A 21,476-nucleotide genomic window follows, 5' to 3' on the forward strand; every position below is an offset into this window, starting at 1 on the left:
GTGTGTATGTGTGTGTATGTGTAAGAGACACTCAGGTACTTCAACCAAAAATGGACTGTCTGAAGAGACTGCGCTGCTTGTTGCATTATTAAAATACACACAGGTTTGCACAGCTATCCTTTTAAGAACTCACAATGACTTTAAATCATTTGAACAGCCTTAATAAAGCCTTATACTTAAATTTAACAAGAGCCAGTTAATCACTAACCATAACCTTAACCTAATTCATAGCTTAACGTTAAACTTAAGAAATGAGGTTCTGCTGCATTAGGACCAGGTTTTGGTCACCATGAGGTCTACTGGTCCTGACAAGGTAAGTGTTGTATGATATGGTCCTAGAGATGTGACAAATACAGGTACACACACACACACACACACACACTAGCAGCAGCAGCCAAACCCTGAGGCAAGAGTGCCCCAGAAACCAGTGAAATGGAAGCACTAACCTACATTACATCTGCTGCACTCTCTACCCCCAGCTCTCTCTCTCACACACAGAAACACACACATAGATAATGCATGCAGTGGCTCAAATCTTAAAATCTCTAAACACAAACTAAAAAGTACATAGCCCAGTTAGGGTCATGGGGTGAGAAATATATTTAGACCAAACTTTTGCATCCCCTCACAATATTTTGCTTTCCTCACAATATTTTGTGTTCCCCGCAATAGTTTGCGTTCCCTTGCAATACTTTTTGCATTCCCTCAAAAATAACCAGGGAGCACCGGGGAGGAAAAACAAAAGTTATTCTGGATACCCCTTAAAAATAGTTACTACTTTGTCAGAACTAAACAATTCTCTTGCAAATTGTTTGGAAATAAGTTTTCTTTGTCTTGTTTTGGTGAAATGTAGGCAGGTTTTCACAGTACAACATGAAAATGCAACTATTTTAAGTTGTACACATATAGTACGCAAACAGTAATTTTACATGTGCAATACTAAGAAAACAAAAAGGTACCAACAACTATTTAGTTTAACTATTTGAGTGAAACATGGAATTTTGAATTAAAACAGCAACTTAAAATTTTTCAGAAATGTGTGCATAGTTTAATTTTTTGTATGTATTAAATCAGCTAGCAATCTTATATAAAGCATCACACAACAGGAATTACTGTGAGTCATAACATCTTCAAAAATACAGAGTCTAAACTAAACTGAGCAACATACACTGTTTTTAAGGATTCTAATTCTTACCACATTGTAGTAGGTCTTACTGATGATAGTGTTGTCAAATCCTTTGGGTGGACTCTTTAGTGTTCCAGTCTTTGGCTTTTCTAATGTCTTATCTGGAAACAGAGGAAGATGGACAGGTTAAAGATCATAGGCTAGAAATGGAGAAAACAAGCAGAAAACAATGACTTAATCTGTACAGTTTGGCTTCTGGAGAGGAGGTTTACAATTGTTTGAGTTGTTTAAGAGCTATTTTTCAATAATTATAACTAGGGATGCAACTAACGTTTTTCATAATTGATAAATCAATAAATAAGGAAACTTAATTATTAAGAAACATTCAAACCAATAAATCAATTATAAAATTAATTTACAATAATAATAATCAATTAAATGATGCAGCCCTTATCATAACCACAAAGATAACTTCTTAAATCAAGAGAAAATCTGGAAAAAATAAGATTTCTATCAACATTGCACCACTTATACCACAAAGAGGGAAAAAGTCCTGGACGCTGTCCTACACTCATTTCATGTCGACAACTGCATGCACTCTCTCACCACACCAGCCCAAGCTAAAATACTAGTAGACACACAACTTCTAGCTGCAGGTGGGTTTAAAATCAGCAAGATTTATTTTATTTATTTAATTAGCAAAACTTCCACAGGAAGCAAGATCAGAAGGATGTGAACTGTGGTTAACCTATAACAAGGCAGATCCATAGCTGTCCATCTGACATGTTAAGCTACAGGTGCCACCCAGTTTCACCTCAGGACCCCAGAATGTGCAACATCTACAGAAATCTAGTATCACAATATGACTCCTAGGCTATATTCTGCCAATCACAACACAATAATCACTCTGAAGGAAAACGAGAGGCTGGGATGAACTACTACAGCAGTGGCATAAGTGGGTTAGTGAGCTTCAACATCTCCCACCTTTCTACATGACCAGGTGCTACTCCACCCCAGCAACTGAGAATAGCTCAGTGGAATTGCATGTTTTCTTTGATACTTCAGAGCTTGCTTATGGTGCGGTGGCATATCTGTGGTTCCTGTCTGTAGATGGTGAGCTTCACACCTCCTTCATCTTGGCACACTCCTGAGTTGCACCCAGAAAACAACACTCTGTTCCTCGTTTGGAGCTATGTGCAGCTCTAGTTGGAGCCCAGCTTGCCAAACTCCTTTTCCCATCAGTGACACCCTACTATGGACTGACTATTGTGCTGTCCTGGATCCATTCTGAGTCGTGTCACTATAAAGTGTCTGTGGGCACTCGTAGTGCTGAAATTCAGTATATGTGTGATACAAGCATTCGATGTCACCTTTAAATCGGGGGGGGAGGGGGAGGGGGCAATTTCTGTCCTCTAGGGGGGGCATGACAGAAGATAATTGAGAACCACTGCTGATTTTACTTAGATGGAAGTATCTTGTTCCCCCCTCTCACTACTCGTGGATCAAGGAAAGGAAAAGGATACTTTATTTAGCTAAGATGTAATAGATAAAGTGTATGCTGAATGGCTCACTTGGTAAATTTAATAATATCTGGGGATCATGCATTATCACATGTCAAAGGATTTGGTGTCTGTAGCCATCCCTCAGTAACTGCTTAAATTAAATACTTACTAGTTTATCTTTGGTATGTGTGCACTTTTGGTGGGTTTGGAATGTTGTTTATTCATTATTTTTGTATGATGAGAATGTTTTTATCTTATTTCATTTAGTATCTGGTGACCGACATGTACATACTATGTACAGATTTGATCTGTTTTATTTTATGTGTCACTGAAAATTCAATAAACCAACCAGGAAAAAAGAGAGATAAATGTATTTTGTACGATGGCCTTGATACTGTTTTGTGAGCTACTTTGGGAACAGTTAAAAACCAAAATCACAGGACCTAAGACATCTTGTTGGATAATATGACTAAAAATAGTCCACTGCTGAGCAGACAAAAAGCAAATTTAAGTTCCAAAATGTATTTTACAGCAGGACAGTGCACCTGAATGTATTGTGTGTATGAATGTATGTATTTTTAATATAATTACCCAAGAATGAGCACTTTATATTTACCGTACCTCAGGGGTGGGAGGCTGCCATGTTGAACCACCATGTTTCGGACAAATGAAGCACCTTATGAGTTTTTATGCTAACTGAAGGCTGCCATGGGTTATCCTACATGCTTGGAAGGGTGAAGGATATTCACCTGCAACATGTAACATGCAACTTCAGCAATCAATGTACCTTTAAATAAATATATACAATATTTCGCAAATGTATAAATTTATAGAATATGATGATTATCAATGCAACAGCCTTTAAAATGAGGAATAGTAATCACAGATACCTTATCACAATATGACGATATCAAAAATATAAGACCATATCTTGACTCATGTCATGATATAATATAATTTCCATATACTGCCCAGCCCTAGCTAAGAGCCACTGAATTCTGTGTAATTATGATGGTGTATGGTATATAATGTAAAATAAAAGCTTTTCTGTGATATACTGAACTATTTTTCAATTTGTGTCATTAAGCAAACATGACAAGTTTACTGAACATCCAATGAAACTCAGTGTTATCTCACAAATCAAACAACCCACGAATGGTTGTTTTCCTCAGTATTGCTCTTATCACGGTCCTTGTTTCCAGTTGCAAACTTCAAGTCAGGAAGTTCCCTCTACACACACTGCAACTCCGGACCTTCCTGTCATTGTGTGCATGTGCAGCTTCCTCCCCTCACACCCCCACCCTACCCCCACATCAACACAATCAAGCAAAGGGAAATGACTCTCACAAGCCTTTACATCCATAAAACATTTACATCCATGCTGCATGGTAAATGGTTTGTATTTATATAGCACTTTTCTAGTCTTAATGACCACTCAAAGCTGCTTTACACTACAGTTTTGCCATTCACCCATTCACTCATACTTTCATACAGGGCATCTATGTGCAGCACTCATTCATACGCTGCCAGCTCAGCCGTCAGGAGCAACATGGACACATTGGTGAGCTAGCGTCACCCCTTCAAAACATTTTTTTTACAAAAGATTGGATCGAGGGCTGACTTTCAATAGATCACAGTGAGGAAGCTGCTCTGCTACGCACGTGACCCAGACCCAGAATCAGGTCGCCTGCAGGTAATTTAGCACCAGGTTCTCCACAAACATGCGGACCGGCCCCAACCCTGTCATGAGGGGATCTGCTCTATCTGGGGCCAACCAAAGATCCGCAGCGGGTTCTGACTTAGAGGCGTGTAGCAACCCATAACGTAATAATGGCCAATATGTAATAACGGCCAATAGCATAATAATTTAAATGTAATAAAACCAATAACGTAATAAATTGCCAATAATGATATAAAGTTGTTCAGCCAATAACGTAATAACTTTTTGCCAATAAAGTAATAACTTATTACGTCATTGGCTGGTTATTACGTTATTGGCCTTGCATTAAAAAAATCCTTTGATAATGTAATAACTGAGCCCATAATGTAATAACTGACGTATCACTTTATTTTATTTTCAATTTCTGGAGAGAAAGTGTCACACCTTAATATTGCATCTTGCAACAGATGCTTAAATATCCGTCCTTATAGATACCCCTCCAATAATCGTGAATGGAGATAAACATTAATGAAATCCTGTTTAACTCACCAACTTCAAGTCCTTGTGATTTATTTTTTTGTAATGTGCCACAATGGGGAGCTACATCTTTCCTATTATTTTTTATTAATAAAAAAGATGTATCCTATCTGTGATGTTTCTGACCACCAAGTGCAGGTTATGCTTATTAAAGTTTAAAAATCAAACATAAAATATAAAAACAAATGTGTGCTTGGTTACACTGTGTTTCAAGGATCTCACAGCAGATGCAGATATAACTTTTCTTCATGGTCAGTCAGTTCAGTGAGACCCACAAAAGCATATGTGTGTGTAGTTATTCTGTATGATTGCTTTGGGACAATCCTATACACTTGGGTTGCAAAGGGGTGGAAAATTTCCAAATGCTGTGTAAAATATTCCATTCCATTCGAATATGCATCAGGTTTTTTTTTATTGTATCATTTTGCATGTTTGTCTGCTTATGACAAAACAAACGTTTTTTGGCTCTCGGCTTCTCCCTGTCTATGAACCGCACACATAATTTGTCAAAGATAATTACGCCGGATTACCTTCCTGATGTAAACTACTGGGGTCAATTTAGAGTGTCCAATTAATAATGAACAATGGGGATACCTTGCTCTGGGGTACCCCTTCCCATTAATTCTCATATAGTCCCATGGAAAGTTTACAATTTGGAATATTTCCAAAATTCCTGTGTCAAAGTTCTCATGGAACGTTTCTTGAAATTTTCCAGGAATTTCGCACGCCTTTGCAACCCAAATTAGAAGGTGTTATAACATAATGCATGTTTTAAAAGTGTTTGCAAAGTCAGATCTGGGTATTAAATATACTAAATTACAGATTACATTATCATTCTTTTCTATACTGCTCTGATAAATGATTGATTAACGGAAAATGAACGACATGCAGCAATAAGAGCTTCACCCACCATTTCCTTTCAGCTCTCGTACATAGTTACTGGGGAACCACCCTGTCCTGCCTTCAAGCGAGCCTTCCCACCAGCCCCCCTCCTCCTGTCTGCTCACACTGATGATGTCGCCCTTGGAGAAGGAGAGCTCGTCCTCATTGGTCTGCTGGAAGGGAAAGCGTGCCTTGACCAGCACGTGGCCACACCCACTGCCCTCTGACATGTCCTTGATGTTGAGGAAAACAGGAAGCACTCAGCTATAGGCTTAAGTTTTCTTTTGGTAGAATTAAAGATGTGATTTTTTTATGCATTAAAAAGTATTTTAAAAAATGACAAGACTGATGATATATATTTTGTTGTGTAGTGTACTTTGTCAAAATGTTTCCAAAACTGTTTGATTCCATAGAAATATGTATTTCTATAAAAAGTAACAGACCAATTTGGTCCTCTTTACTGTCTCTGCTTTAACTTCCAGGAAAAACCCACTATGACACATCAGTATATGAAATTAATTATTATTATTATTACATAGTGTGTTGTTCTTTTGTTTTTGCATTTTAAAGTGTGCATTTCATGCACATTCTGCCACTAAAATTCTTCCCATAAAGTGCAAAGCCACAGGAGAACTCAACAAGACACAAAACAACAATTCCTATGATCCCACATTGCTTATTAATGTCATCAAACTTGGTATTTTGTTCTTGCTGTGATTGAGAAACTGCTAGTGGCAGAAGTGGAATACTTTGTGTTTAAAGACTGCATTGAGAGGTGAATAAAAAAACACTTTTGGCAAATGTAATTTTAAATGTCATAAATTAAAATCAATGGTTAATAAATAAACTCAATAGCATATATTTATATTCATGTGAATATAAATATATCTCCAAAGATGCTAACTTGTGGAAATAGACCATTAAGGGCCCATACACACCACAAGTATCAGCTAGATTTGTGTTGTACCAGTGACACCAGTGATTTGGGAGCCCTCAGAGCTGTCTCTATGGTCCCTGGGGCCCCAGACAAAGAGGGACCCTCTTTTACGTCACATTACCTCTTCTTTTGAAATGTTAGCAGCTACCCATTAGCTGCTAATCAAATCTGCAGACGAACAAACAGCTCACTGTCACACAAGGCTATCACAGTCACATATTGTGTGACATGACAGTTGTGCCACTTTGTGCAAAGGATAAAGAAAATTAACATATTAAAAGATCAGCCAAAGACTTTTGTGAATCGATATTCCATGTTTCAATTGAAGATTAATACAATAATGTTACATTACATGTCATTTAGCAGACGCTTTTATCCAAAGCGACTTACAATGGAATCAAGTACAATTAGCCAGGGGTGGAATTGAACTTGCGACCATGATGTCTTTGGTACACAAGGTAGGGTCTTAACCACTGAGCCACTCCACCCACCAAGTATGTTAAAATGTTATTGTCATTGTCATGGTAACTCACCAGGCTGCGATACTGAGGCTGCAGTAGTTTGGAGGAACGAGTCTGAGTGTTCAGAGCGTCAAATGACTTGATCCTCAAGGTTGAGGAGTGTGGCAGGCACACAATGTCTCCGGGGACACCTACATACACAAGTACAAAATGTTTTAAAACATTCAAGTAACAGTCTAGTATGACTAAAAATAGGGCTGATTATTGCCATTTTTTAATGATAGGTAGGATATGCAAGTTCAGACATTTTGAATGTGAACATGCTGTTAACTTAATAAACCTTTATTTAGTTGTTTTTTTTACTAGTTTCATGTATTTAATTTATACATTAATAGTCAGTCAGTCATCATCTACCACTTTATCCTCCACCAGAGGGCTCGGGGGTTGCTATGCCAATCTCAGCTACATCGGGCGATAGGCGGGGTACACCCTGGACAGTTCGCCAGTCCATCGCAGGGCCACACACACAGATAGAGACAAACAAGCATTCACTCTCACACTCACTCCTAAAATCAATTTAGAGTGTCCAATTTACCTAATCCCCACATTGCATGTTTTTGGACTATGGGAGGAAGCCAGAGAACCCGGAGAGAACCCACACACACACAGGGAGAATATGCAAACTCCATGCAGAAAGCATGGAGTTTGCTCGAACCCAGGTCTTCTCGCTGCAAGGCGAGAGTGCTAACCACTACACCACCCTGTGACTTATTCATTAATAATTCTATATTAATAATATATATGTATAAGTGCACTGCAGTGCAGGTAGAAAATGCAGATTGCAACAGACCACCTCCTCTCAACTGCATCAGTGATTGAGGGAGCTCAGAAATGTAATTGATATGGCAGGCCTCCAATATATAAACTCGCTAATAAAGAAAGCAATGTCCTAAAGATCTGGAAACCACTTCTTGACAAATGGTCAGCAGCAATAAAATCACACATGTATAGGGCACTAAACCAGAGAGAAAAAAACATCACACCCAAGTGAAAAAAGGGTAATATTGTACAAAAAATGTATATCATGCTTAAATCACATACTCGTCCACATACCAAAAAATACAATACACTTACTTTCAGTGGCTTTGTTCAGGGCAACCAAGCAGTTCAGGACCTTGGAGAAGTTCAGGCCCTGTAGGAGGTCACTGACCTCAAAAGGCTGAAGGAGACAGAAGAGAAAAATTACAAATGTGCGTTTTTCCTGCACTCAACTGCAGAGGTATTTTCTTTTGTATTGAAATTAACAAAATATTTTCCATACTTGTGTCACAGCAGATGCAGATATAACTTTTCTTCATGGTGCAAAATAATAAAAACATAAAAATCTATTAAAAAATAATAGATGGAGAGGGTCCAAGCACTGAAGTCAAGGAGGCAGCAGCATATTTCAGTGTTTCCCAAACTTCCTATATGAGGAACCACTAACAAACTACCGTGATACAAATCCCTAAAACTAAACAACTTCACCAACTAAAAGGTTGGTCACGAACCATATTTCGGGAATCACTGGCATGTTCGGTCTACTGTTTGGGTATTAAAGATGAGTGACAGGAAATGTGCTGCACATAGATGCGCTGTATGAAACTGTGAGTGAATGGGTGTGAATTTGTGTGAATGGGTGAATGGCAAAACTGTAGTGTAAACAGCTTTGAGTGGTCATCAAGACTAGAAAAGCGCGATATAATAATAATAATACAAACCATTTATCATTTTCAAACAACACTTTTCACAAAGCAAACAACACTTTTAGAACAAATCAGGGAGCACAAAGAACAAGTGTTTTCAAACAATAAAATACAATATTTTTTAATAATTAAATCGAAAACTGACACAAACCTAATTCCATAGATCGGAGGATAACAGTATCGGCCAATATCTGCTGATACAAATATCACACCCTCAAGGGCTGGGGTAACCCTGAGCAAGATAACCAATCCCTGTTTGCTCATTCGTTAACTTAATGTGGACTAAGAGGTCTAAAAGTACACTGTACACTGTACACTGAGTTTAGTGGAGTTTTTACATCTCTGCGCCAAAGGCAGTCTGACGGATTACTCAAAGCCCCTAATCCTGTGTATACCACACACAAACTGACTGACTTCTGCATTCCCAAGGCAGGAAGGTGGAGCAACATGGCATGTGAAAGTCAAATCTAAGATATTCTGATGTTTACATGCTACAGCAAAAAAATAAGGACAAGACATTGTCTTAGATCTTGGTTCTCATCATAAGGTATCTGTGATTACTTTTCCTGGTTTTAAAGGCTGTTGCATTGATAACCATCATATTTATTATATTGAATATGTTAGCAAAATACACTAAATACTCCAAATTATATTTCAGAAACATTTAATAACATTTGACCACATTCATAGCTAATGTCGTTGTTTCTAACAATATCCTTCATTTAACATTGAAAAGACAAATAAATATACCAGGTATTATCTGAAATGAAAGGTTATAACTTAAACAGTAGATATTTCATTTTACAGTGTATTGTCACTCTCCTTTGAGAAGCACAATCATTGCAAAAGAAAACTTTCATGAGCCCAGAGAAACAGCTAGGGCTGCAACTAACGATTATTTACATAAATGATGAATTAATCTGATGATTATTTTCTGTGTGATAGGGAGAGGTAGAGAGAGAGAATGAGAGAGAGAGAGACTATAAAATTAGTCGATGAATTGAATAATCAATTAATTGTTGCAGCCCTAGATGCAGCTTTATATCCCGATATATAGCCTAAACTATTGAAATATCTTCATATTCAGTTCATTTAAAGACAAAACTGCTATGTTCTCTCATGACCTCTGATTTATATATGCAGGCTAATCAGTAGTCATTCGCAGTACAAACGCAACCTCTTTTCTTACTGGCATTTGGCCAACATACTGTACAGTATGAGGCTTTCTTTACACTCCAGCAGCAGAAACACAACATCCAGGTTCTAAAAATTAAAATAATGTTCTAAAAATTCAATAACTGATAAATGCATTTGATTAATACATACATCTACTTTCAAAACTTCTGCAGGACACAAAAATCATGTTAATCAAGAAAAATGGCATTTAAATGTATGATATCTATATATTGACCTATGAAAGAAGAATGTCATAAACTGATCATAAGTAAACATAGACCTCAACAGGAGAACAGATGTTGTCTCATTATCTGCATGTCCCCTAAATACTAATTATAAATGACCCATTTATACATATTGACCAAAACATTGTGATTAGGTTTTAACGTTACATGTTTTAAAGATATGGCAAAAATATAAATTGACTTGATAGAAATTAAATATATTTTATATATATAATATATATTAGAATCTTTCTTTTTTTTATTTAAACTTTATTTAACCAGGAATAAAACACAGATTGAGACAAAAAAAAATCGATTTTGCAAAAGCAACCTAGCCAAACCAGGCAGCAGTAAAGGTTAGGGCACAAATACAACCAAATCAATCATACAGCATACACAATACAATGTAAAAAACAATAAAAGATACAAAATCTACTTAAATTATACAAAGTGCAGTATAAATATCCCCTAATCAGTAAAAGTGTCCAATTAAACCAAAAATGCTACACACAGAGAAGAGCAAACAGTCAGAGCCTGCTGTGATTGGTCAGACAGCTTACCTGACAACACGGAGCACTTGATTAAAAGCCGCAGAAGCACACTTAATGCACTGGATCAATATCCCGTCCAATTAGGTTCAATTAACAGTTGAAGACATATGTATGATGTTGATTGTTATCGGATTACACAGTGCAGCTCCAGTAAATCATGGAGTCACAGACAGACACCAGTAGTCCACTGTGTAATCCCATACTGGTGGACAGACCCCACGCATTGTCCTCTGCTCCGTCTACACTGATGTCAGGCAGAATGCTGGTAGCTGAGGCCTTGGCTTCCAGTAACATGGCTGACAAGCCTCTAATCAACCTGATTGAAAAATTCACTTTCTGCCAGGGCGGGTTTCATTACGTCAGCTCACCCTCCTCCTTCTCCTCTTCCTCCTCCTCATTTCATCTTCTCATACTCCACCCACTGCTCCTTCTCCATAGATTGAATTTTTCTATTTAAAGCCTGTTTTCATTGTCAGGACTATTCAGTCAAGTTTGGCTAGTTAAAAATCTGTGTTTCATTGTCAAAGATTAATAGCATGTAAACTGTCTTTTTGTACTGTTTTATCTTGGTGCAGGATTTACGCTGCCTTCCATTGGAACTCAGATGTCTGAATTGGGAGTGATGTCACTCCCTGAGTTCAACGTGTTCAATTCAGTTGAGAAGTTGGAAAAAAGCCAGGGACGCAAACGTCTCTTAGGCTAGCCAGTCATGTGACTCGATTTCTATGAACTGCCATGTTGGCAGCCTAAAATGCAGTAAAAATGAACCAGTGCTGGATTGAACCAGTCAGTGTTCACTGCACACTTTGAAATCCACATAGATTGACCGATATATATTTTACATCTTTACAACAGCCCACAACATGACTCAACTAACATTCTGTTGCTAATTTTCATGTCCATTTTTACAGAGATATTGAATTTTTAGATTGTATTGGCTTTTACATTTGTAGGTTTTCACAATCTAATCCAGTGATTTTGAACAGTATTACACAGTTGGTGTAGTGGTTAGCAGCGAGAAGACCTGGGTTTGCGACCCGGTGGCAACAAGGACCATTCTGCATGGAGTTTGCATGTTCTCCCCATGTGTGCATGGGTTTCCTCCCACAGTCCAAAAACTTGTCCAGGTTGTACCCCACCTATCACCCTATGTCAGCTGAGATTGGCACAGCGCCCCCCGCGACCCTTATGTGGAGGTTAAAGTGGTAGAAGATGGATGGATGATGTGCCAATAATCATCTCTAGTACACACATATGGCGTGTTTCCACCAGCTCTACTCACCTCGCCTCGGCATGCCACAGTTAAGTTGCTTTCCCACTAGCATAGTACCTGGTAATTTTTTTAGTACCTGCTCTGGCGAGGTTCCAAGTGTTTTGAGTAGGTACTATGCGTGACATTGCCAGACTGACGGCCACTGATTGGTCAGAGTGCCGTCACAGGAAGAGACGTCCGAAGCAGAAATCAAGCCGAACAGTGCCGAACTGTAGATCAGTTAAAACTACATAACAATCATAAAAACTTAAGTTAATCTACAACAATTACCAGGGAAATGTCTGTACTTCGGTCATGGAGGAAGAACTGAACAAATACAAACAACAAACAACTGCTATACAAGTCACTAGTCACTAGTTTGTGTGTGTGTGTGTGTGTGTCGCATGTAAAACGAAGTCACCGCAGTTTCACGCAGCTGTGCAGTGATGACTTTTGTAGTGGAGATGCAACCTAAACTGTGTTGCGCCGAGCCGGGACCATAGTGGAAAAGAGCCAATATACACACGTCACACATATTTAAATACTAGGGGTGTCATGAGCATGATTTAAAATCGGATATCGATCGAAACTACATCACAATCTTGACCTTCGAAAGCTAAGGTGGAATCGACAATTTAACCATGGCCCCAGTGTGACATCCTGCATGATGTATTCTTGCCCATGTGTGGCCTTAATGTGGTACATTGAAAACAAATGATGGACATTACATCAGTCATGATTCATGTTTTGTTTTATTTAAAGGTGACATCGAATGCTTGTATCACACATATATGTTAGTTATGGAGGTCTACTTGCATATATTAACTTGTTTTAAGGGATGCACCGATATGACTATTTCCACCGATACCGATATCCGATATTAATATTGCTGCTATGGCCGATAACCGATATCTACCGATATCATGTGTAACATCTTTTTAAAAAAAAGTTTCTGAGATGATAAAAAATTGTACAGAATAAAAATCCTGCAAGCTGAATTTTTGAATGTCTTCCTTTATTTTCAAACCATGTTTTACCTCCAAATAACAAGGTCACAAAAGACACAAGTAACCAACTACAAGTAAAGGGTTTTAGAAACCTTTAACACTTGTAGCAAGTGTGTAACCAAATTAAAGTACAGTTTAACTCCCTCAACTCACTAAACTCCTGTGAGAAAGTTTGGATCATAAATTACAAACATGAACATAAATAAAAATAATACCCTGCCAAAGTTACTGTAACCGAGATAAGGGCGTCTATACTGGGTACGTAAATAAAGTCAACAACCCTTCCTCCCGGCAACAACAACCGCGCCACTTCCCTTAACAATAAACCTACACAACAGATATGAGAAACAATACCTGACAAGCTCTACTAAGAGCTGCCATAATAAAAAAAACATGTTAAAATACTTTATCAAACTTGCCAGTATTCATGGCAACCAGATATTATCAAAACATCGGAAAAGTAGCGCCGACTTGGCAGGTTGTTGCGGGGTTCAATATGCGTTATCAACCGTCGGAACCCTCGGCTGGTCGTCAAGAGCAGTCATTTCCATGACCTTGATCGTTATTGCCCTGGCCACTGTCTTCCTTTGGTCGAGTCCCAGCTGCGCTGCTTTCTTTTTTGTCTGCTGCCTAATGTTAATAGCGTTAGCTTCCTGACGTTGTACGTGTGTACTTCTGGGTGGCGGTTTTTCAAATGACATAATCAAATTTGTGGTATTGAATGACTTGACGCGGAACCCTCCTCGCATTACCTCGACTTTGCAAGTGTTGCTCAGCAGCTACAACGAGAGTAGTTCTTCTTCTGCGGTTGAATGTACGCAACCGGATATGCCCGGACTAGTGCCGCACCAGGAGGCGTGGTGAGGATTTCTGATGACGACATCAAATTACGGAAGTGCCGATCAGCTTCGCAGAGCCCAGGAAAACAATAAAACCCTATTTTCTCAGCAGTGGCTGAACTGCTTGCTCTGAAACTTTAGGGTTTCATAAACGAGGTAATGACGCAGATACACACACAAACGCAGCGTTAATTGGAGCTTCCGGTCTATGTGGCCTTTAATTAAATGAGTAAAACCAATGATCCTAGACTAAACTAGACAAGTCTAAAAATGGCAGACTCATATGTGCTAAAAGAGAGAAAAAGATCGACAATCTAATTGAATCAAGAATTTGGAGAACTGTGACATATCTATTACATTACTACATACATATTTGTGTATATGCGTGGAACAAAACTGCCAATTTAGTGTCAAATACACAATAGTTTGCTCCTTTACTGTATAAGGATGCACTTCAGTTATTTTAAATAAAGAAAACATAACCACCTTCAACTAAATCATAATTTATTCTAGGGATTGTACAATATCAAATTTTGTGGCCAATACAGATACCACAAATTCAAGAGTCTACCAATACTGATGTCAGTCTGATACACGCATGCTATACCTTTTAAACATAGCAATTCAAAAACATAATTCCTCAACTGTGTAAAAAAGATTCTCCTCCCATCTTCTACCACTTTATCCTTCACATGAGGGTCACTGGTGCCAATTCCAGCTGACAGAGAGTGAAAAGCTGGGGTACACCCTGGACAGGTCGCCACATAGAGACAAACAATCATCCACTCTTACACTCACACCTACGGTCAATTTAGAGTGTCCAATTTGCCTAATGCCCAAATCTGCATGTTTTTGGACTTTGGGAGGAAACCAGAGAACCCGGAGAAAAGATGATGTGTACACAGGCAAACATGCAAACTCCATGCAGAGCAAATCAGTCTAGATATGATTTTATTATTATCAAGAAGGTAGTTCAACTCAATACATTAATCTATTGAATATTATGACGTTTTATTGCTGTTATGAGTGTTTTATTGCTGCTTGAATATTGGCTGTTTTATCATCATCTTCTTCCTCATTGATAGTTTTTTAAGAAAAGAGGATCTATTAAATCATAATTTATACAGGGTTGGCTTTACTATTAGACAAGAAACAGGTGACTTATTGTATAATAATTAATATAATTGGCTGAGCAAAAGACATTTATCAATAAACTACTGCACATTCACACTAGTTATGTTATCATACTGTCGATATTTCACATTTATAACTACACAAATACCAACGACATGGAAACGTATAAACCCTCCTTTGGGAATAGTTCATGAGTTTTCTTTAACACCAACATGTTATGCTTGTTAAACCAATATGCTTCACATTCTTCACTCAGAAACAATTACACACAGACCCGTTATTCGCTCGTGCAGCTACATATGCCTTTTCCAGGTGACAGTAACAGTATAAAGGGGGGTTTAAAGTTTACATGATGAATATGTTCAAATACGAGTTAATTACATGTTCTTCACATTGTGTCAGCGTGTTGATAAACTCACCTCCACACCGTAAGCCCCGCAGCCTTTCACAAACTCGCCGATATTCCTCTGACAGTCGCTGTCGCTCCTCGTATCCTGGACAAACTACAAACAGGAAGTGGTTCATTTAGCTCATTTAGCTTTGAACTGTAAATATGAATAAACTTCATACATATTAATGTCACAAATATAGGTTTTCCGCGCACGGAAGCAAGTCTTATTCTAGTCGTTGACGTTACTGCTGCACTTGCCACTTGCTGCTTATCCGTGTCAAGCTAGCACATTTCCGGTTGCAACTTTCAAAATAAAATATTGACTGAGGGATTTTTTTGTTCACTTTTTGCGTTCAAATTTTGACCACGGGAGAATGATCATTGATTTATTGATTGATTGCAATAAGCAGATGTTTAATTTAATGTTGTAGTTATTTTAGTAGTTTCACAATTATGTATTCAATATTTTCCTGGGTTATTTAATTAGTCGAATTGATTTTGGCCATAAATTAACTAGAAATCATTTCATAATAAATACTTATTACATAATACTGTTACAATATAATTTTATACTATATCTTACATTAAATTTGTTTGACATGTGTATATTTTATGAAGACTTAAGTAATCCATTATCCAAATAGTAAGTTATACTGTAGATTTTGTATTTGATTATTAATCAATGAATAATAATTTCAGCTATTTGCCTGCTAAGATCTGCACTGTCTGTCTGTCTGTCGCAAAACGCTGCTAACAGGTAATTTTATTTTGAAAAGACTGCAATTAGCCTCAATCTTTAACTAAATGAAGAAAGCTTGATGCTGATCTACAATCTCCCAGGGAAGTTGGATAAGCCTAAGGAGGATGTGACGTTGACAGGTTCATGGTCCAGTATGTGTTTGTGTGTTTTCATTAACCCTTCAGAGCATTCTCTGGCATAAACACTGGCCTTGTCAGGACCAGTAGTACACATGGAGACCAAAGCCTGGTCCTTATGAGGCAGAACCTATTTTTTGAGTTTGAGTTTTGGGCTAATATTTGAGTTGTGGCTAAGGTAAGGATAGGGTTAAGCATTAGGATAATAAGCCCCCAAAAAAAAAAAAAGTCTGGTTTTGATATTTATAGATTAATTTTGCATCCACTTTTTTATTGTAAACTGTATATCGTTCCATGTCCAAGCAATCACTTTCACTTTGAAATTCTGTGAAATGCTGTCACAAATGTTGTCATTGCAATATCATGACGGAATATTGTGATTTAATGTGATTTCTCTCATATCCCACACCCCGACCGAACAGTTGCTTTTTCCCCACAGAGTTGAACACTGGCCCCATCCTAGTGTCCTTATAGCTATGTGTGTGTGTGTGTGTGTGTGTGTGTGTGTGTGTGTGCCCAGGTCTTACTAATGTTGTGGGGTCCTAAACCTGTTTACACGGTCACACTCTGGGGACTTGTTTTAATATGTTTTAAGGTTAGGTTGAGGTTAAGGTTAGGGTCAGGGTTTGGATTAGGCCAGTAGTAATTGTGGTTAAGGAGTAAGTCTCCAGGAAATGAATTAAAGTCGATGCAATGTCCCCTAAAGTCATGAATGTCGAACATTTGTATGTTCTGGATCACGATTGGGTTTTTTCACATTTTAGTCATGAAAACAATTATGTAACTGAATTGGTTGTAAAAAGTGTAATATTGTGTGATGTCATGTTAACAGCTGAACTATGAATTGTTTAACTTTACAGTGTCTCTGTTCAATCAATAATTAGATCATTGCTAGTGCTGTTGTTAGTACATCAGCCTCGAAGTCAGTTCATATTTGTCCACATTATTTGGGGAACAAAATGATATTTTTTTTAAAAGGCCACAATTCTGAGATTGAAGCCATAATCCCCCCCGAAAAAAGGCAGACAAAAGTCAGATTAAAGCTGGGATTTTTGAAAAAACTGTTAGAATTCTGATTATTGACATTTAGTAGTAGAAAGTAGTAGTATAAATCCTAGGGGGGAAAAAGTGAGAATTCTGGGATTAATCTGAATTTCTGAGAAAAGACTCAGGAATTATTTTTAGATTGAAGTCAGAATTCTTACTATAATTCTGAGAAAAAAGTGAGAATTCTGAGATTAAAGTCAGAATATCTGAGAAAAGAAAATTTGAATTGCTAATACTGTTTTGGATTATAATTTTGGCTTCAGATTCAATCAACTAAAGACGCACATTAAAGGCAAAAGTGAAAAACGAAAGGACAAGCAAAGCTATTTTTCTTCGTTAAAATGTTCACGAAATGTGGCATGACTGGGTTAATAGTTGATGTATGATATGTTATTTTGCTTTTGTGTGCATGTTAAGTGCCCCACAAAGCCCGGTGCTGCGTAGTAATCAGGACCGGACCGTGCACTTACTTTGTCCACCGTCCCGGGTCGGAGTCGCTCCAGCAGTTTACACAGCACGACTCCGTCCTGCAGAGACGTCTGGAGGAAAGCCTCTGGATCCGAGATGCTCTTCTTTGGTGAGTCCAAGACTCCCAGAGTAATCAGCCATGTCACTGTCTGTTCAGCCGAATTCATGCCTGAGTCTCTACACTGTCATCGAACAGCAGCAGGAACAGCAACAACACTCCAGGGTCTCCTCTGTGTCCTGTGCTGGTGCGTCCAAAATGAGACAGCTGGTTCAGCCCCGCCTTGTCTGAACACTACAGTCAGCACATACACAAACAGTCTTATTCCAAAATAAAATCACATAAAAATAGAGATGGAAATGAAAAATAAAGGGGGTTCCTTCCTCTAACTGCTGTATTGTCCCGCTCTCTCAGCGGATGTTGGCATCATCACCTTTGCTTGTGCACAAAGTAGCAGCAGCAGCAGCAGCAGCAGCAGTGTCAAGGTAGATGTTGGAAAACAGAGCTTCCTTTACATTCCTTCAAATTAAAAGAATACTCTTGGCGAGAGTCACCATAGATAGATAGATAGACAGACAGACAGACAGACAGAAGTGTAGGTAGGCAGTAGTCTGAGTATTGTCTTATATATGAAAGTTTACCAATGACTTTGGGTGGCCAGAGCAGGTCATCCCACTGAGAGTAGAACTCACAATGGTGTGCTGACACTTTATAATATAAAATAAAAAAAAATAAAATAATAAACATGCATGGTAAACAGTGTGAAGCTTTTGAAGACATTGAGCAGAAGCAGAGGCATTCATACACAAATGATCTCCATAATCCAACATCTTTGTTTTGCAACAAAATAAAAACACAACTTGTTTTGAGAATAAAAACACATTTTTTTCTCCACATGCGGCTTGAAAGAGAAGGAAACATCAATTAAGGCACCCAGGTATTTATACATGTGAACCATCTACATATTGTTTCCCTCAAGAATGAACACTTTGAAGTTGTATTATATTATTTATTTATTTTTTTTAAAGAATTTATCGTTGTTGGTTTTTACAATTTTCTTGTTGTCAAAAATAATAAATAGTTGACATATTATCCAATAGTTAAAATTGCAGCAGTAAATGTTTTCCAGATATTTTACTTTGGAAAGCACAGTGAGCTGCATTTATTTGGTATTGCTTATTTGAAGTCTGTTATTTAATCATGCAATGTATTACATTACTGTAATTATGTGTGGCTTTTGTGATGCAGAAATCATCTGCAGAGCCATTTATTTGTAACAAAAAATAAGTAATAAACGTAATAATAATAATAATAATAATAATAAAATAAATAAAATAAAATAAAATAAATATAAAACTTGTGTATTTATTGCCACAATCAGCTATGCTTTTTGTCACAAGAATCAGAGGAGACTCCTCAAATCTGCAGGTTTGGACGTTTGATGTTTTTATTTTGAAGGCCAAAGCTGGATTTCCGTTATAACGTCCAGTGTTTGAGAAGTGTGACAGTATTGCCGGCAGTACGTTACAGAACTGTCCCATTGATGAGTAACAGGCTCGTTAAACAACGTCACAACAGTATGCAATAACATGTGTGCCATCAGGAACTGATTGTATTGGTCTGTCAGTGCACTGGTCAACGGCTCCTCTAACATTCACACACACACACACACACACACAGTACAATTTCATTTGAAGAACTGAATTTGAATTGAGAGAAACAGTGAAACTGAACTTAGTGAATGCATTAGGGAGACGATTTTTTTTCAACCAAATGAAATGCAGTTTCATATACATTTTTCAAATTCAAATTTTGAAAGAAGTTTGTCCAATTAAGGTTGACATTGAGTGGTTTACATTCGGATATAAAGAATTCAAATTCAGTTCCTGATGGCACAAACACAGGCCTCATCTGGTTAAATGTCATAAAACACATTGTTAATGCTGCAATTATTTACATATTCACACCGACTTGAATCCTATTCAAAAATGTACACATTCATTCATAATCACGCAGTAATTGCACAGTTAAATTGATTTTTTTCTTTTTTTATTTATTACAGCTGTTTCAGTTTGATGGGATTCAATTCACCATAGGAAGAAGCCAGTCACTCAGACTCCATTCATCTTCTACTGCTTTATCCTCCGCATGAGGGTTGTGTGGGGTCTAAAAGGCCGTGTACATCCTGGACAGATCGCCAGTCCATCACAGGACCACATACAGAGACAAACAACCATTCACTCTCACACTCACAGGTCAATTTAGAGTGTCCAATAATCTCTGTGTTGCATAAAAACATGCACTGACCGAGGAAACCGGAGAACCCAGAGAAAACACACTGGACTCATTTAGGCAAGTGTCGGTTAATAATATAAGATATAACTGGTGTGGTCAGTTGATTCTCACTGTCAGTCATGAGCAATATTGACTAATATAGTGTTTGACTGTGACAGTGTGCCCTCTTGTGGACAGTTTGATTATTGCCTTTAATGATGATGTAGATACTTAATACTGACGAGAAATTAATATATTTATATTTAAAATGTGTGCCATTGTTTTAAACGCCCACCTCCCTGTTGCACATATACAGTACTAGTTAGTATTTTACAACCCATTATCCAATTTCACATAATACAAACATAAAACCACTTAAAGAAACACATTAAAATGTGTTTAAAAGGTTAGTCCTTAGTCTCTTTAAGTTGTTCAAGGATTTTATTATTGTTTTTAGTTTGGCATGTATGTTTAGGATAACCTCTACCTGTGAAAAAGGTCTATTATATCAGCTTTATTCAAGACATGCTTGAGCATTACATACACTTGTATGAGTTAAACCTATTGACAGTAGGTGCACTGTAGTGATGGTTTCTCCAGGTTAATAGAGACGGTTTTCTTCACTCCTTTCAAACCATGTCCTTACTGGCCAGAATGTGGACATTCTTATCCTCAAAACAGCGTCCTTTGTCCCTCAGATGTTGGTGGACAGCTGCGTCCCATCCAGATTAGCTGGCTCTTCTTTGCTGTGGCTTGCATTTATGCTGTGGTTATGCTTGTTTGGTTTCCCCAATTTAAAAGGCAGAACACTCCTCATTACGTCACACTGCACACACCACATAGTTTTGTTTGTGTCTAGGGATGTTGTGATCAACACATATCTGTGTGTTAAAGTGTTGCAGGGTTTGAAGGGTACCGGAATGTGATGTTTGTTGAAGATCCTCCTGAGTTTCTCAGAGACTCCAGCATTATACGGTATAACAATGTTGATACTACTGTTTCTGTTTTCATTGTTGTCAGCTGTTCTCCTTTTGGAGGTTTTGCTGGTGGCCCAGTTTGAGTAACTGATGTGTTTCTGTTCCTTGTTCCTTGCCCGATGGTGCAAAGTTCTGATGACACTGAGTTTGTGGCATTGGTCTGTGTGGATAGGTTTCTGGGTACTTGGAAGTTTCTGTCTTCTCCAATGCGCAGCCGAAAAGGCCAGAGTGTTGTGTTTGACATCCTCACAGGTGAATTTGACGTTCCTGTCTATGCTGATTTTATGTCCCAGGTGTCGTCCACGTATCTGAACCAGTGGCTGCAGGTGCAGTTCCAGTGTCCGAGGCCAAAACTCTCTTCCATGTAGAGGTTGGCCACTATGGGAGCTACAGGTGACCCCTGCTGCTGTTC

General features: G+C 38.0%; 1 protein-coding gene across 3 annotated transcripts in view; it reads right to left on the reverse strand.

Annotated features, from left to right (window-relative positions):
- The window catches only part of LOC122764346 (rho guanine nucleotide exchange factor 7-like), a 30,946-nt gene extending 12,699 nt beyond the window's left edge, over window positions 1-18,247 (reverse strand). For 2 of the 3 annotated variants that reach the window (XM_044018546.1, XM_044018544.1), the window contains exons 1-6: window positions 17,818-18,247; window positions 15,453-15,536; window positions 8,240-8,324; window positions 7,178-7,296; window positions 5,736-5,940; window positions 1,196-1,287 (exon numbers count right to left, since the gene is read on the reverse strand). In XM_044018546.1, the coding sequence (XP_043874481.1) occupies window positions 1,196-1,287; window positions 5,736-5,940; window positions 7,178-7,296; window positions 8,240-8,324; window positions 15,453-15,536; window positions 17,818-17,982 (750 nt within the window). In that variant the 5' untranslated portion in view covers window positions 17,983-18,247. Of the gene's footprint in view, window positions 1-1,195; window positions 1,288-5,735; window positions 5,941-7,177; window positions 7,297-8,239; window positions 8,325-15,452; window positions 15,537-15,603; window positions 15,698-17,817 lie in introns of those variants that run through there. The other variant, XM_044018550.1, reaches the window with a different exon arrangement.
- Window positions 18,248-21,476: the final 3,229 nt, after the last annotated feature.

Source organism: Solea senegalensis, linkage group LG2 (assembly GCF_019176455.1).
Source record: "Solea senegalensis isolate Sse05_10M linkage group LG2, IFAPA_SoseM_1, whole genome shotgun sequence".
Lineage (NCBI taxonomy): Eukaryota > Metazoa > Chordata > Actinopteri > Pleuronectiformes > Soleidae > Solea > Solea senegalensis.